The sequence below is a fragment of the Myxine glutinosa genome, chromosome 14 (genome assembly GCF_964187855.1).
Source record: "Myxine glutinosa chromosome 14, kmMyxGlut1.1, whole genome shotgun sequence".
NCBI classification, from domain to species: domain Eukaryota; kingdom Metazoa; phylum Chordata; class Myxini; order Myxiniformes; family Myxinidae; genus Myxine; species Myxine glutinosa.
The window spans coordinates 38,649,731-38,665,917 of record NC_136274.1 but is presented as its reverse complement, the minus strand read 5'-3'; the positions used below and the strand labels follow the sequence as shown (position 1 = coordinate 38,665,917).

Sequence of the window (16,187 nt, the reverse complement as noted above, 5' to 3'; positions counted from 1 at the left end):
TCAAGGTCTAAAGGGGTCTGCAGGGTTTTGAGTGACTTGCTCCTGATCCAGGTGAGCTTCAGGACCGGCGATCCTATTTTCATTATTGTACAACAGTAGGAACACTTCAGAACAAAGCGTAATGGACGAGGAACGCACACATGCACACAGACGCTGCTTTTAGTAATAGAATAATGAGGGTGCCGGGTTGGGGGCGGGCAATGTAGAAAAATCTATTGGCCAATGTGGAAACACTTCTTGTGGTTATGTATAATTTTGTTTGCATACTTGGGCAGATCTTATAAAGACTCCTGGAACTGGTGGAACTGGCTTCCACAGCCATGTTATGGGATGGCAACACTGCCAAAATCTGTCCTACCTTACTTACACAAAAGAAGTAAAAGTTGGACCTTCAGACAATTATATTTCATACACCTAAATAAAATAAAAATCTAAATGAACACACAACACAAGGTGCATTGGAAAGAGACTCGGGCTCTCTTCAAACAAGACTTACGCTTTATTACATTATTCATTTTGCACAATTGCAAGTGCTACATAAAAGCCTAAAATGCAGTTGTTTGTAAAATTCTGGCTTGTACGAGATGGGGAGTGCATTTGACACTGTTCCAGCTAGTGCATGAGACAGCTCGTAAATTTAAGATAGGAAGGCGAGATTGAAGGTTGCAGGGTTGCGATGTTTAAAACAAGGCCTGAACATAAATCTCAATAAATAGGCAATGTGGCCATGTGCAATGAAAATGCACAGAAATAAAAGGGTCGACAAAGAAAACATTTCAAACCTCAGCCTTTTAAAGGAGGTAAAGTTGCTTATGGAGCACCTGTTTTGATATGTTCATCTCAAAGCATTCCTGGGCATCTTTAGGGTGCTTTCAAAGACAGTTCCTGTGTCATTTAAATTGCAACAAAAACATTTGCTCAAGTTAGCTTGGAGTATTGTAGAAAATAAGGAAAGGTCACCAGCACTTGAGCATACTGGGGGAGTGGAAGCATTCCCTCTGCCAGTACAGCATCAAGCAATGTGATAGTCAGGCCATGCACCCAAAATCAGCCCAGAGCAGCAAGTGGTCACCTCACCCAGATCCAAGCTTCCAGATGAGCCAAATGACCCGTAAAGGCAGGGGCAGGATCAAGGGTTGACCTTAAAGATTATGGGCTGAGTACCTGTAGAACTAAGGCAACTTTTGCACTGCCTTGGACGAGGAATAAATTGAGACATAGGCAGCAGGGCACATCGGTTTGGACCAGCCCTCAGTATCGGAGCCAGGGATACGCGGCGAGCGATGCGCTGCTACGATCTCCGTAATCGTACAGGAGTTCCTCCCCGGTATTAATGTGCTTCGAGGCGACGAGGATGAGATGGGGCGTATCGCCGACTGCGTGCAGCCTCACCTGGCAGTTCCCAACCTTGCTGTGGTTCACCAGGCGGCCCAAGCGACCGGTCTCCTTTGTGGCGTCCACACTGCCCCCCGACCATTACTGATTAATGAACAGTCTGTTGCACTTCGCAAAGTAAAAGTTTCAAACAGTACAATAAGATAACGTGCGTTTGATACCAAGTGGAAAGTGCTTATTATTATATTATTTAACAAATCGTAAGTATCTAGCAGATTGTAATTTGAGGACCTTATGGTCAATTTGAATAACATTTACCTACTCCACACGTGAATCTGACCGGATTTATTAAAAATCATTGGACAAAGTAATATATATCCCTCCTGTGATTCCAAATACATTACCTTACCAATAGGTTTGGTTTTGGAAGCAGAAGTAGTACATGTAGCAGCCTGTGCCGGGATCCTCCGCATACTTTGCTTCTCTCAACTTGGCGTCGGTCAGCTTGATAAGCTCTCCTGAATATTCGACGACAAAATCCCCACGGGAATAAGGATGTGTGACAATCACACCCCGGCCTTTACCTTCCATGTCCTGCACCTGTTAGAGACAAAGCACAAGCTCATGTCCGGTCATGACGCTCACCTCCTCATACCACTCCCATTTTACCGACAATGCTCGTACCACTCACACCTCACCTCCATGCCATCTTCAATGCCACAAGTGATGGATTCATCGATCTTTTTCTTTTTCTCAACCTGCAAGAATAAATATGGAGAGCCACATAAAGGTGTGTGCAACAACGCTCAAGTACCTGCACGTGAAGATCATTTAAACAACATACAGTCACATGAAAAAGTAAGTACACCCCACGTAAAGTTTTGACTTTTTCAACATATTTCAACATACAGCTATTTGATCTTCATTTCAACAATATTGAAAGATAAAGGTGATATAATATAACAAATATCATAAAACATTTACATTTTGTAGTCCATTGTATAATTTAAATAAACATAAATGCAAATTTCGCATGTGGAAAAAGTAAGTACACCCCGACATTTATCACTACTTCAAATACCTAAAATTTGAATCAGGTGCACCAGTTCAGGTGCAAATGATTAGAACATCGTTAGAGAGGATCTTGGAAAAACCTGTCTTATTTGAACCTCAGACATTTAGTTTGGTTTGCTCTTTGTTGTTGAAGTGTGCAACGTCACCATGCCTAGATCAAAAGAGCTCTCTGAGGCCTTCAGAAAGAAGGTTATAGATGCCTACGAGTCTGGGAAGGGATTTAAAAAGATCTCCAAACAATTTGAAATCAATCATTCGACTGTCCGGAAGATCATCTACAAGTGGAGAAGATTCCAAACAACTGCCAACTTGTTCAAGCCAGGCCGTCCCAGCAAGTTCAGCCCGAGAGCAGACCGCAAGATGCTGAAAGAAGTCTCGAAGAACCCCAGAATGTCATCACGGGACCAACAGGTAGCTCTTGCCACTGTTGATGTCAAAGTGCACGAGTCTACCATTAGAAAGAGGCTGCACAAATTTGATCTACATGGGAGGTGTGCCAGGAGGAAACCTTTGCTGTCCAGAAAGAACATCAGGGCAAGACTAAAGTTTACCAATGAACACCTAGGCAAAGACCAGCACTTCTGGAACAATGTGCTCTGGACAGATGAGTCAAAGGAAGAGCTATTTGGCCACAGTACCAGAAGACATGTTTGGCGAAAACCAAAGACAGCATTTGACCACAAGAACCTGATACCAACTGTAAAGCATGGTGGTGGAAATATTATGGTTTGGGGCAGCTTTGCTGCATCAGGGCTTGGGCAGCTCACCATCATAGAATCCACTATGAATTCTTCATTGTACCAGAGAGTGCTTGAGGATAATGTGAGGCCATCTGTCGGAAAGTTGAAGCTCAACCGAAGGTGGACCTTGCAACATGACAATGACCCTAAACATACCCGTAAATACACCAAGGAATGGCTGAAAAGAAAGAAATGGAGGGCTCTGGAATGGCCAAGTCAAAGCCCGGATCTAAATCCCATCGAGATGTTGTGGGGGGATTTGAAACGAGCTGTGCATGCAAGAAACCCCTTAAACATCGCACAGATGAAAGAATTCTGCATGGAGGAGTGGGCAAAAATTTCTCCCAGTCGGTCAGAGACTGGTAGACAGGTATAAGAAACGTCTACTTGAGGTTGTTTCTGCCAAAGGGGGCAATACCACCTATTAGAGCCAAGGGTGTACTTACTTTTTCCACACGCGAAATTTGCATTTATGTTTATTTAAATTATACAATGGACTACAAAATGTAAATGTTTCATGATATTTGTTATTTTATATCACCTTTATCTCTCAATATTGTTGAAAAGAAGATCAAATAGCTGTATGTTGAAATATGTTGAAAAAGTCAAAACTTTACATGGAGTGTACTTACTTTTTCACGTGACTGTACAACTGGTGTTGTGATTTATAAAGTGACAACCTCTACCTGAAACCACAAATCTAAATGCTTTCACAAAAATGACAGGTGATGATAAAAGGCATGTGGTCCTCATCATAGGAATGACCACGAAAACACATTGCATAGCTAATATGGTCACGTTGAAGGCAGAAATACCTGCCTTACAGCTGATAATCTCAGTGTGTGAACAAAGGTAACCAAATGCTGACACATCAAGAATAAAGGAGTAAAGAAAAGGGAAACGACACACCACCTTGAGGGACGGGGGCGGGGGAGGAGGAAACGACTAATTTTAATCGAGACAGCTGATGTGAACCAATGCAAGAAAAAAAGAAAAAAAACAGGATTAGAGAGGACATTCCATGTCAACTTAACCAATGTCATTCTTAACCTCCGTGGTTGATGATATCTGGCCTTGACTGGCCTTGCGAAACGTACAGTTGCAAAATTTCAGGCGTGGAGATGAAAATCGCTTTCAAGATATTGTGTGCACAACATGCAACCAATGCTGTTTGTGTTCACTGCCAAACATGCTTCGTTTCCACTTTGGCCGACTGCATATGTGACACATTACATCATGAGTATGATGTATATTCCAAGTTTCAGCTAGTTTCAATGTATAGCCCTTGAGATATGAGCGCCAACACATTTTGGACGGACAGCCGGACTGACAGACACCAACGTGGATTTGAGGGTTTTCTAAATAAACCTCAAGAATGTGGAGACAGACGTTGCTGAAATTTGGAACATATTACCTCAATGTACAAAGCATTTACTTGTGAAATTTGCAGCCGATTTCGTCCAGTAGAAGCCGAGCAATCTGAGGAAGGAGCAGTGGTGTTCCATCTCGCAGGGTGTTCATTACCAAGCTGTTTGTAGAGCGCTCAACAAGCGGCTTAAGCACTCCTGATAAGCATACTGTTGAGATGCCCGCAGTGTCCCACAATGTCCAAACTAGACAAATTAACACTTTTTTTTAATCGTCAAAAATGCTGCTGAGGTCAATTCCAGAGTTTAAATTTTGAAATTCGGTTCAGGTGAAGAGATTCTCGATCTTTGCGGTAATTAAAGGCACCAACATTGGCATTTACAAGGTTTGCAATGTATACAGGAATACAGCAATTTGTAGGTATGAAGATCAGCTGTATTACTGTAGATATAAATCTTTATTGTACAGAAACCGACCTGTTCTGTGGCAAGGCATACTTGAGTAGAATGGACAAAATGGCAGAATTAAGACCCCAAGCAGAGCGACCTGAATACAGGCTGACCAAAGGTAAGCCTGTTGGCATAAATGATCTTCAAAAACACACCCAAACACCCAGATTTCAATCATGCAATCCCTTGGAGGTCGATTAGAATGCATGTAAAGTTTGGGGCCGTTAGGTTTCATGGTTTTGGAGTTATGGAGATGGACAGATGGACGCGTGCGCACACAACACACACAACACACACAACACAACACAACACAACACACACAACACACACACACACACACACACACACACACACACACACACACACACACACACACACACACACACACACACACACACACACTTTTGTTAATGTAGATTCATACCTGGTGTTTGTCTCCTTTAAGACGTTCCTCAAAACATTGTTTCTGGTTTGGAATAATGTTCAATTTTGTTTGACTATCGGACTGAAGCAATGGCTTTATCGCTCCGTGGGCATGCATAATCAGGACGAGATTCAATCCAATTTGCCAAATTTAGAGCCAAAGTACTGCTAAACTACAACAGGTTCATGTTCCGATTTATGGTCTACAGTGCTCAAAATATATAATTAAATTCAAATCAAGTAGTTCCTTGACCATAAAAATATACTGATAGACAGTGTCCTGGGTAGTGTTCTACAATGTTCAGATCGGAGAATTCAATTTAAGTAGTTTCTCGATCATATGTAATAAATTGAAAGACAGAAAGAGTGGACCAATTAATTACTTAACCCTGCTTTGTGCGACGTGCGTAGGATAAAAACGAGGCGGACACTTTAGGCCCCATATTTTGATTCCAGCTTTAAATTTCCACCAACAAAAGTAAACACCTGCTTGACATCACCTTGTGATATTAATTTACTTAAGCTTACAACCAATGTAAAAGCAAAACCAAAAAAGGGGGATAGGTGAAGAAGCAAACAAACACCAACATCAAGCATTGATAACAATGGCACCAAACAAACAATCCCCAATGTTCACATAAAAACGTTTAGCTTTATGGAATGTTGATCACTAAGCAATTGGGAAATGTTGAGCCTGGCAAAGATGGATGGAGTAAAATTTTATTCAATCCATGTACATCGCATCCTATGAATTCACAAGTACGCTGAATGTGTGCATGTAGAACTGCGGTCAATCACGCTACATCTTCGTGGTTTCAAGCAAATGACCCCAACAAGCCAAGCACAATGAGGAAGGTGGATGCTCGGCATGGCTAAATAAAGTGTTTTCCAGTAGAGAAACATCCACACCAACACCCACGATTCATTGCAGTCCAAGAGGAAATCTAAAGTGCGAATGCGCTCCAAGAGAGCAGAGCTGTCGCTGGTGTACATGCAAATCACATCAAGAAAGGCAAGCTGATCGAGCCAGTTTGGAAAAGCACGTTTCCACCGCTTCTTGAGACCCATTGAAAAAAGCTCCCTCGCCTAAGCTCCTTCAAACAACCTCTGGTGCTGCATCTATTTGTGAACAGCCAATAGAATAGCCTGTAAAGGAGGCTCTGTGAGCATTCCCATGACACCTAGTTTGCATTACTCATCACAGTAGGAATTAGAGGATTATCTCTGGTGCGATGAACAAAATGTGCACATTGAGGAATGAATGCTTGCCATGCCAAATGCATTGTCCTGATGCGGCTCCTCTGTAACCCGGGGTGGAAATGTTGCAACACCAGTTGAATCGGATTAAGCTATCCACAACAGAACAGCAGTATTAACATACATGGAATGCTCTCAAGTCAAATACAGCCAAGGACCACATGAACAAAGGCAAACGCTGCTAAATGATATCCAAAAAATTCCACACACTATATGCTATTCATCGTACTGTGTCACACTTAATGGAACTACACGATCGATTTTTTTCTATAAAGTACGTACTATTAGAATGTGAGTACTACACATCCATAAAGTACGTACTATTAGAATGTGAGTACTACACATCCATAAAGTACGTACTATGATAATGTGAGTACTGTACATCCATAAATTACGTACGATTAGAATGCGAGTACTATACATCCATAAAGTACGTACTATTAGAATGTGAGTACTGTACATCCATAAAGTACGTACTATTAGAATGTGAGTACTACACATCCATAAAGTACGTACTATGAGAATGCGAGTACTGTACACCCATAAAGTACGTACTATTAGAATGCGAGTACTATACATCCATAAAGTACGTATTAGAATGTGAGTACTGTACATACATAAAGTACGTACTATTAGAATGTGAGTACTGTACATCCATAAAGTACGTACTATTAGAATGTGAGTACGATACATGTGAGTACATCCATAAAGTACGTGCTATTAGAATGTGAGTACTGTACATCCATAAAGTATGTGCTATTAGAATGTGAGTACTGTACATCCATAAAGTACGTACTATTAGAATGCGAGTACTGTACATCATAAAGTACGTGCAATTAGGAACGTGTTTTTTTTTTCTATAAAGTACGTACTATGAGAATGTGAGTACTGTACATCCATAAACTACGTACTATTAGAATGTGAGTACTGTACATCCATAAACTACGTACTATTAGAATGTGAGTACTGTACATCCATAAAGTACGTGCTATTAGAATGTGAGTACTGTACATCCATAAAGTACGTGCTATTAGAATGCAAGTACTGTACATCCATAAAGTACGTGCTATTAGAATGTGAGTACTGTACATCCATAAAGTACGTGCTATTAGAATGCGAGTACTGTACATCCATAAAGTACGTACTATACATCCATAAAGTACGTGCTATTAGAATGGGAGTACTGTACATCCATAAAGTATATAGTATTAGAATGTGAGTACTGTACATCCATAAAGTACGTGCTATTAGGAACGCGTTTTTTTCTATAAAGTACGTACTATTAGAATGTGAGTACTGTACATCCATAAAGTATGTACTATTTAGAATGTGAGTACTGTACATCCATAAAGTACATGCTATTAGAATGTGAGTACTGTACATCCATAAAGTACATGCTATTAGGAACGTGTCTTTTTTCTATAAAGTAAGTACTATGAGAATGCGAGTACTGTACATAAAGTACATGATAATGGGAACGTGTTTTTTTTTTTTTTTCCTATAAAGTATGTACTATTAGAATGTAAGTAGATCTATAAAGTACGTGCTATTAGGAACGTGTTTTTTGTATAAAGTACGTACTATCAGAATGTATGTTTACAGAGCATGTATGATTGGAACCAAATATGTCTATAAAATACAAACGATTGGAACATTAATCTATACAACGAAAGCAAAAAGGTCTGTTTGTCTGCTGTATGAAGATAAGTCTACATCAATTCATCATCTGCACACCATCGCACAAAATACACCTCACAAAACAAGTCCTGGTGAGGGTCTGCAATCTCTGAATGCTCTGTCTTGTTCTGTCTTGTTCATTTATATAAAGCACATCAACACATTTTATCAAATGTTACACATGCCACACAAGATTAAACCTTTATTATTACTGGAGAGTTCATAGAACACGATACCACGCACAGTGTTCAATTTTAATAAAAATAATTATTTTAACAATCATTTCTTTAAAATCCAAAATTTAGTGCTATTTAAGTAGTCCAGAACACCACCCCATTGCATATCTTCTAAAATACGCAATTTGGTGTCTCACCATCTGACAGCGATACATTCAATCAATACGCATCCAATCTCAACCAAACTTGACAGGACTAACGGTCACATGATGAAGTTTGTAGTGACTTCCTTTCCCCCCCCCCCCCCTCCCTCCCCGCCCACCCCCTCCTCAAGGGGATTTTTTTTTGTCTTGGGTGAACTGCGTGTTGAGGTGTACACTACTCACAATAAGTTAGGGATATTGGCAGGTTCTTTGGTGTGGTTGATTTTGTGTATTAATTATGTTGAAAAAAGTTGTTGGTCCTAATTCTATGGTTATTAATAAGTGTGAAAAAACACAGCATTCTTGATTTCAAGATCCTAACCCTAAACAAAAATTAAACTCACTCCCACAATATCCCTAACTTATTGCGAGTAGTGTATATCTGTATTAAGATAGCTTATCACAGCATTTTTTCAAGGTCACTTCTAATAACAAAAGTAATAACGCTAATGACAAAAGCATAATATTAATGTTATAAAACAATATTAATATCAATAATGTCCCTCTCCCCAAGTGGCGTTTTCTCCTTTAGCAAACGCAGTGTTAAAGTGTATAAATAATGTTACGGTTTTGCAATAAAAGACCCCCCCCCCCTCCCACCCCCCTAGTTAATTACACGACAACATGTAGCCTGCAGCAGTCAGTTATTTCTTATTAAATGTAAAGATTAGCTCCCTTCCCATTGTGTAGTAATTAAAGCAGATATGTGTTGAGTTAGCCAGGATTCCAACCCCTCGAAGCAAACGTTGGTTCATGAATGAATAACCGCACGTGATCAACTGCGACCAGTGGAAGAACGGGCCGTGGAAACCTTCCAGAGGGAGGCGTGGCTGAATGAATGACCGCACGTGACTAGCTGTGACCAATTGTAGGTCGTGGAACCTTCCAGAAGGGGGTGGGGCTGAATGACCGCACGTGACCAACATCGATCATTGATAGGCCGTGGAACCTTCTAGAAGGGGATTCCACCTGATAAAGGACCGTGCCGATCATTCTTCGAGCTCTCTCTCCTCGTTCATCCTTAAAGCTGACAGACCTCCGAGCTGGTTCTTCCGTGCTGCCATTCTCCTTCGTCCTCAAGCGGCACGTCCGGATCGACCCGGGCGCCATGCTCGGGAACTGCTGGACCCGAGTTAGTAGCCGCACGTCCACCGGTAGGAGCCTAACCAGTGTGTAATTCATTCCCTGTGTGTGCGAGTGTGTCAGGCACCTGTTAGTGGGGCAACTTAGCATAACAATTGTGCATTTTGTGAGGAAAGCACCAAATTTGGCACACTAGTCGACTATCATATTATGAAAAGATCTGGATATTGGGCCATCTCAGATTCAGAGATTTGATTTTTGCAAGATTTCGATTCGATTGGGATCGAAGAGAACAGTGAAGTTGCCAGCCCTGAATTCTCTGGCTACATCTGGGTGCTTCATTGGGAGTGCAACCATGTCCCTCAGGTGAACGGGGACCCACCTGGCATAGTGTGTGTGGTCTAAGGCATGGAACCATGGGACCAGTTCCGTCAGGGCATCAAGGTACATCGTGAATGAAGCCTGCCGCAGAGAACGCACGTAGACCAGTACCAACATCTCTAGTTCCAGCACAGTTGCCCAGTACTGAAAGTTGGGAATGTCTTCTCCTCTCTGGTGACACCGGTCTTCGAACTCAGGCAGGTCTTCTGCATCATCAGCATATGTCATACAGTGGCATTCATACGCACGGTGTTGCAGGATGTGCAGTGCCACTGCAGTGATTTGATGAGCTCTTCTTGTGCGGGTGACGTGGGCAGCTCGCAGGAAGGAGTCGGCCGTCCCTGGCGTTGCAATCTCAGCTTGCAAATCTGCAAAATCTGCAAATCTTGCAAAAATCAAATCTCTGAATCTGAGATGGCCCAATATCCAGATCTTTTCATAATATGATAGTCTACTAGTGTGCCAAATTTGGTGCTTTCCTCACAAAATGCACAATTGTTATGCTATATTTAGCTTAGCTGCCGGACTATGTGTCGAGATTAGATAGGTAAGAATTGTTAAGTCTGTTGCTCGTTCTTTATCTGTGCTTTTTGTAAATAAAACGTGTACATTTTGTTTCCTCTCCACCTGCTCTTGTGCGTCCTCTTTCCCCATTGACCCAGCATCGTCCGAAACCGAATACGGTTGCTCAATTAGGCCCGTAGAACACGCAGGGTAAAACCGCAACCCACACCGTGCGACCCGCTCGGCGCACCCGATTGGAATAGGTGTGGGAATGCGAGGGGTTCAATTCTCGGTCTTCCCGGCCACGTGGTCTTGAAGGTATTTGGATCACGATCGATAACCCTTCGACCCGTGATTGGAGTTGCTCCGCAACTCGCCGGGCACAAGTTTCGCCTTGTGATCGACGGCCCATGGGCCCGGTGTCTGAGGGGAACCGGGGACTAACCCCCCCCCCCCCCCCCCTTAGTACGTCGACAGAGGCAGGATCTGCACCAATAACTTAGCATGCCATTTTTGTGGGAGCACTCCTACGAGAATTAAAAATTTCGTGCTAGTTATAACAATATTATAAACCACAAACATATGATTACCTTTTGAAACAGTTGGTAATGTTGTTTAACAACAAACTAAAAGGAGGAAACCCAGGGTGAGATAAGTCACAGGTCACAAATAATGTTATATTAAGGTGTATAAATAACTTAGTGTCGTTTTTATAAGGCTGCAATCCCTCCTCCCCAAGGGGTTTTTGTGACGTGTGATATTGCCCCTCCCCCAACCAACACCCTCATGGAAGTAAATCACGAATGGTGAGGCACGGTTTGATCTTCACAATGACCTGCTCTTTTTTATTTTCTTTTTGTATTCAGCATCAAGGCTCGTGTAAGAGCTAACACATTGAACATGAAAACATGCACAGACACATAAAACATACAATGAAGGGAGCGGAGACAAGAGGGGGACAGTAGAGAACACACAAGCACAACAGTAGAGAACAGGGATGTTGGTAGATCTGTCTAACATAAGAAATATTCATAACAATTGGCAATGTGGTTTTAAGACAATTATTATGGAGTGAGCAGGTGACTCCACCCACCGCTCCTGGAGTGAGCAGGTGTACTAGCTTAATTAAATTGAAGTACAGGTACTGCAAAACTGGAGGTTCTTGGAAGTATTATGACAATCGATTTGTGTTTGTACACTCCAAGTATATACAGTAGTTAAATTTAAATAAAATAAAGATTTTAAAATTCATGTAAATTAATTAATTCCGAGTTTTACCACCATGTTTCCCAGTGTCTATTAGATCATCCTATCCAACACATTAGATAAGTTCTTCATGTCTGTTGTTTGTGTCCATTATGACATCCTCAAAAATAGTAAGTTTCCTGTTTGAAATGATTTTCAATTCTGTTTGACTGCCAGACAGGCAGACAGAGTAAAAATATGATCTCACCCCTCTCTGTGCATGTGTAATCGGGACAATTGCATTAAAACGAAAGACCTTTCTTCCTATTCATGTTCCGATTAGTGTTCAAAATATAACAATTTAAAACGGCGATCATGAACTGATAAAACAGACAGTTTGACAGACGGACATGAAACAATTGCTTAACTCCACTTTTCACTTTGCGTGCGCAGGATAACAACAGCAAGTCCTCGTTCTACGTCATAAATGCGTTTCTGGAATGTGTGACGCACTGTATAATGGCGTAACGTATAGCAGAATGTATTTTCCTATAGTAATACATGTTATAAGGGGGATGGGACGGATGCATTCCTGCAAAACGTTGCTCCCATCTCAGACAACTTTATATAAAGATTAAAAATTTACAATAACTGCAGTATATTCAAGTAGGAGAAAAGTTTCAACAACATGATACAGGGTAATCACCTTAACTCACTTTAATCTTTAAATCAGCGCTTAAATCATTCGAACCTCTGCTCAAATTGAAGGATTCCTCCTAGCTCCACTCAAGTCACGGTACAAACTGCGGGGTTTTGCCTGAATTGCTGAAAATGTCAGGGGCACATGGTGCTGGTTCATGTCTTCAAACCACATTGAAAGCCTGATCCGTTTATTGTTCTAGCTCTTCCACTAGCATTGACTCTAAAAGAAAGAGAAAGAAAAAAAAAAAAGTTTTATTTCTCCACGTTTTCCATCTCCTCACTGCGACTACAAACAACCTCATCGATGCTCCTCTGTGCACACGTAAAGTCGTTCCATGCAACTGAAACGTGTTAATAGCGAAACAAGTCAAACCTTCGACGTGTAATCGCACAAAAGGTAGTAATTGGTCGACGACGTTCAACTGAAACAACGTATAGTGTAGCGACGTACAGCGAGGACTCACAGCGATGATTATAATGGGAGGCATTTGATTTAATTATCTTCCAATATGGAAACTGATACAAATCAGGATGAGAGATAAATAAATCCTGCAGTCACGAAAAAAAAAAAAAACTATCATTCACTATTTGTGAATCCCAGAAAGATGTAAAGAGTATATGATGGAGCACTTTGCACTCATACATCCACTGGCCCAATTCCACTTGAAAAGCCAAGAAGAGGAAGCACACCAACATTTACATTGCTTCTGTGACCCCAATGACACCTGATGTGTGATGTACATCTTTTAGTGGATGAATGCAAAGACTAACTCACTTTCTCTTACTTCGAAAACCTGTTCAATGGTGATGCACAAACACATGCAATGGAGATTGTGCAACTTGCAAGTGCATACCGTCTACAAAAGGAAAGTGGATTGATTTAAGTATTGTCAAGTGATACATGTAATATTACTACCATTTATTTTCATGCTTATTTCGCTCTTTTAAAAATATAGGCAATATTACTTGAGACATGTCAGCTTCAATTTGAAATTTTAACCCCGCATGTCCTTCTTCAAACAACTCCATCTCATTTCAATAAAACACAAGTCATGGTCATCTTAAAATGTATAATTTACCTGGATGTCTGACTTGCACTTCCGACCACTTCTTCTTATTGGAAAGTAATCGGTGACCTTCCGATTTTGAGAGGTGTCATTGTTATACCTGGCACCAAAGTAAAAAATGTTATCAATCACAAATCCTACAAAAATCGTGTATGTACACGATCAATATCAGCTGAACAATTGCAAAAGGATTGACCAGGCCTACACAGATGCCGTCACCAATAACAGTCCCATGTTTAAGCATTTTCTTTAACCCAGTAGTCATATTGACTTTCAGGGTCAGGGGGTCATATAAAATGTTAGATTCACCAATTAGTTAGTGCAGTTAATTGGAGAGAGCAAGTAAAGGGAAGCAAATGGGGTGGGGAAGCCCCGTTCTTCACCTGATGAGTGGTTCGAAGGCACCAACGTCGACACGTTATGGCACCACATGCACCACATGCAGGCAGTGTCAGTGTGTGTGTGTGTGTGTGTGTGTGTGTGTGTGTGTGTCTTCTCCACAACTCCAAAACCATGAAACCTAGTGACCCCAAACTTTGCATGCATCATTCTCGACTTCCAATGGAGTGCATGAATGAAACCCGGGTGTTTGGGTGTGTTAAAACACCCTTTTTGAAGATAATTATCGAGGTGCTCATAACAAAAACCCCTAACACCTTTACCAAAATGGCAGTCCGCCATCTTGGTCAGCACACTGTCGCATCGCAGGGTTCTTCAGCTACCATTTGTTCCGGCCTATTGAAATATGCCTTGGCTTGGAAACACCATCTACTATCACGTACCAATTTAAAAATATAATCAAAATCTGGATTCGGATTTCAGGATCGGATCCGATACACTTAAATATCAAAATCTGCAGTGAAATCTGACAAAATTTAACACATTAGCGATTCTTATAACTAAGTGTATACCTTTTACTCAGCTTTCAGCAAGGCTGTCCTTCCTCCTTCTCCATATTGCCAAATCATTAAATGTAACTTTTTGTACTGTTCTACCAATTATATTGAGTGAAGAAAATATTAAGGAATGTGCCTAAAGTTTAACTTTATTGAGTAAAACGAAAATAATTAACCAGCAGGAATAGAGTACAACAACAACAACAGGCATTTTAAAGGCCATTTTCCCTGCAAGAGCGGGGGTTAGCCTTGCGGTCCCCATGACAATCTTCTACATTTTCTGCATCTCCCCTTGTTAACCCCCTGGCCCGCATTTCTTCTTCGACTATCTTTAGCCAAGTCTTTCTCGGTCTTCCCCGTCCTCTACTTCCTTCCACATTCATTTCCATCACTCTTCTCAACCAGTCACTTTCATCCTTCCTCAACACATGACCAAACCATCTCAAACTGTTTCTCTTCACAGCATCCATCACAGGCTCTATTCCCATCATCTTTCGCAATTCATCATTTGGCTTCCTCTCTCTCAACGATACTCCACACATCCACCGAACCATTCGCATTTCCACCTTTTCCAGCCTTCGTTGCTGCTCCACGTTCATTACCCATGTCTCGCTCCCATAAATCATAACATTTCTCACACATGCAGCATACAGCTTTCCCTTCAGCTTCAACGACACTCCCCTCCTCATCAGCACGCCACTCAGTTCCCAAAACTTCTTCCATGCACAACTCACTCGAGCAACCGTTGCCGAGTCTGATCCACCTTCTCCATTCAGCATGTCTCCTAGGTAACAAAATGTTTTCACACCTTCCAGCTTCACACCGTCTCCAAGATCCAACTCAACATTTCCTCCATCTGCAGCTCCCTCTGTGCACACCTTACACTTGAATGTAGCTGCCACACTGGTTAATGACCCTCTCAGCGCACATTGTACATTGAATTGAGTTCACTCCGACACCCTTCCTGCACATAGCACATGGCCACTTCCCAGTTCTTTCCACCTCACCAAAGCTTTACCACTTGCCATCACCTTTGTTTTTTCCGATATTCACCTTCAGACCTATCGTCTCCATACATTCCTTCCACTTGTTCATTGTCTCCTTCAGTCCATCCATACTTTCTGCAATCAACACCAGATCATCTGCATACAACAACTCCCACGGTAAACCCTCCTTTACGTTCCGAGCCAGCACCTCCATCACAGCTACAAATAGTAGTGGACTTAGTACCGACCCCTGATGCACTCCCACCTTCACCTCAAACTCACCACTGTTCCCGTCCTTCGTCCTTACAGCTGTGCGCGCTCTTTTGTACATTGCCATCACTACTCTGATCAACCATTCCTCCACTCCTAAAGCGGAGCAGCGGGAATAGAGTCCAATGAAAATAATTAGCAGCGGAATCGACGGCAAGGCTTCTGCAGTCACACCTATATAGTGTATACTCGATGGGGACATATCCGAGTAAGGAGGGCAAAATATATCAAATTAAAAATCGAATTTAATGAAATTGGCCCTCCTCCTGCTATGCCTATTAGTCTATTTATTTAATTTATTTATATATATATATATATATATATATATATATATACATATACAGTATATATATATATGTGTGTGGTGTGCATGTTTCAAACTTAAAATTGGAAATGGTCTTTTACCCCACG

The 16,187-nt window shown here is 41.5% G+C and overlaps 1 protein-coding gene across 6 annotated transcripts in view; it reads right to left on the bottom strand.

Moving 5' to 3' along the window:
• Nucleotides 1-456: 456 nt before the first annotated feature.
• Nucleotides 457-16,187, bottom strand: part of KMT5A (lysine methyltransferase 5A) — a 38,893-nt gene continuing 23,162 nt past the window's right edge. For all 6 annotated transcript variants that reach the window (XM_078768359.1, XM_078768360.1, XM_078768361.1 and 3 more), the window contains exons 5-8: nt 13,637-13,724; nt 2,034-2,093; nt 1,745-1,935; nt 457-1,462 (exon numbers count right to left, since the gene is read on the bottom strand). In XM_078768359.1, coding sequence (XP_078624485.1) covers nt 1,252-1,462; nt 1,745-1,935; nt 2,034-2,093; nt 13,637-13,724 — 550 coding nt within the window. In that variant the 3' untranslated portion in view covers nt 457-1,251. The remainder of the gene's footprint in view (nt 1,463-1,744; nt 1,936-2,033; nt 2,094-13,636; nt 13,725-16,187) is intronic.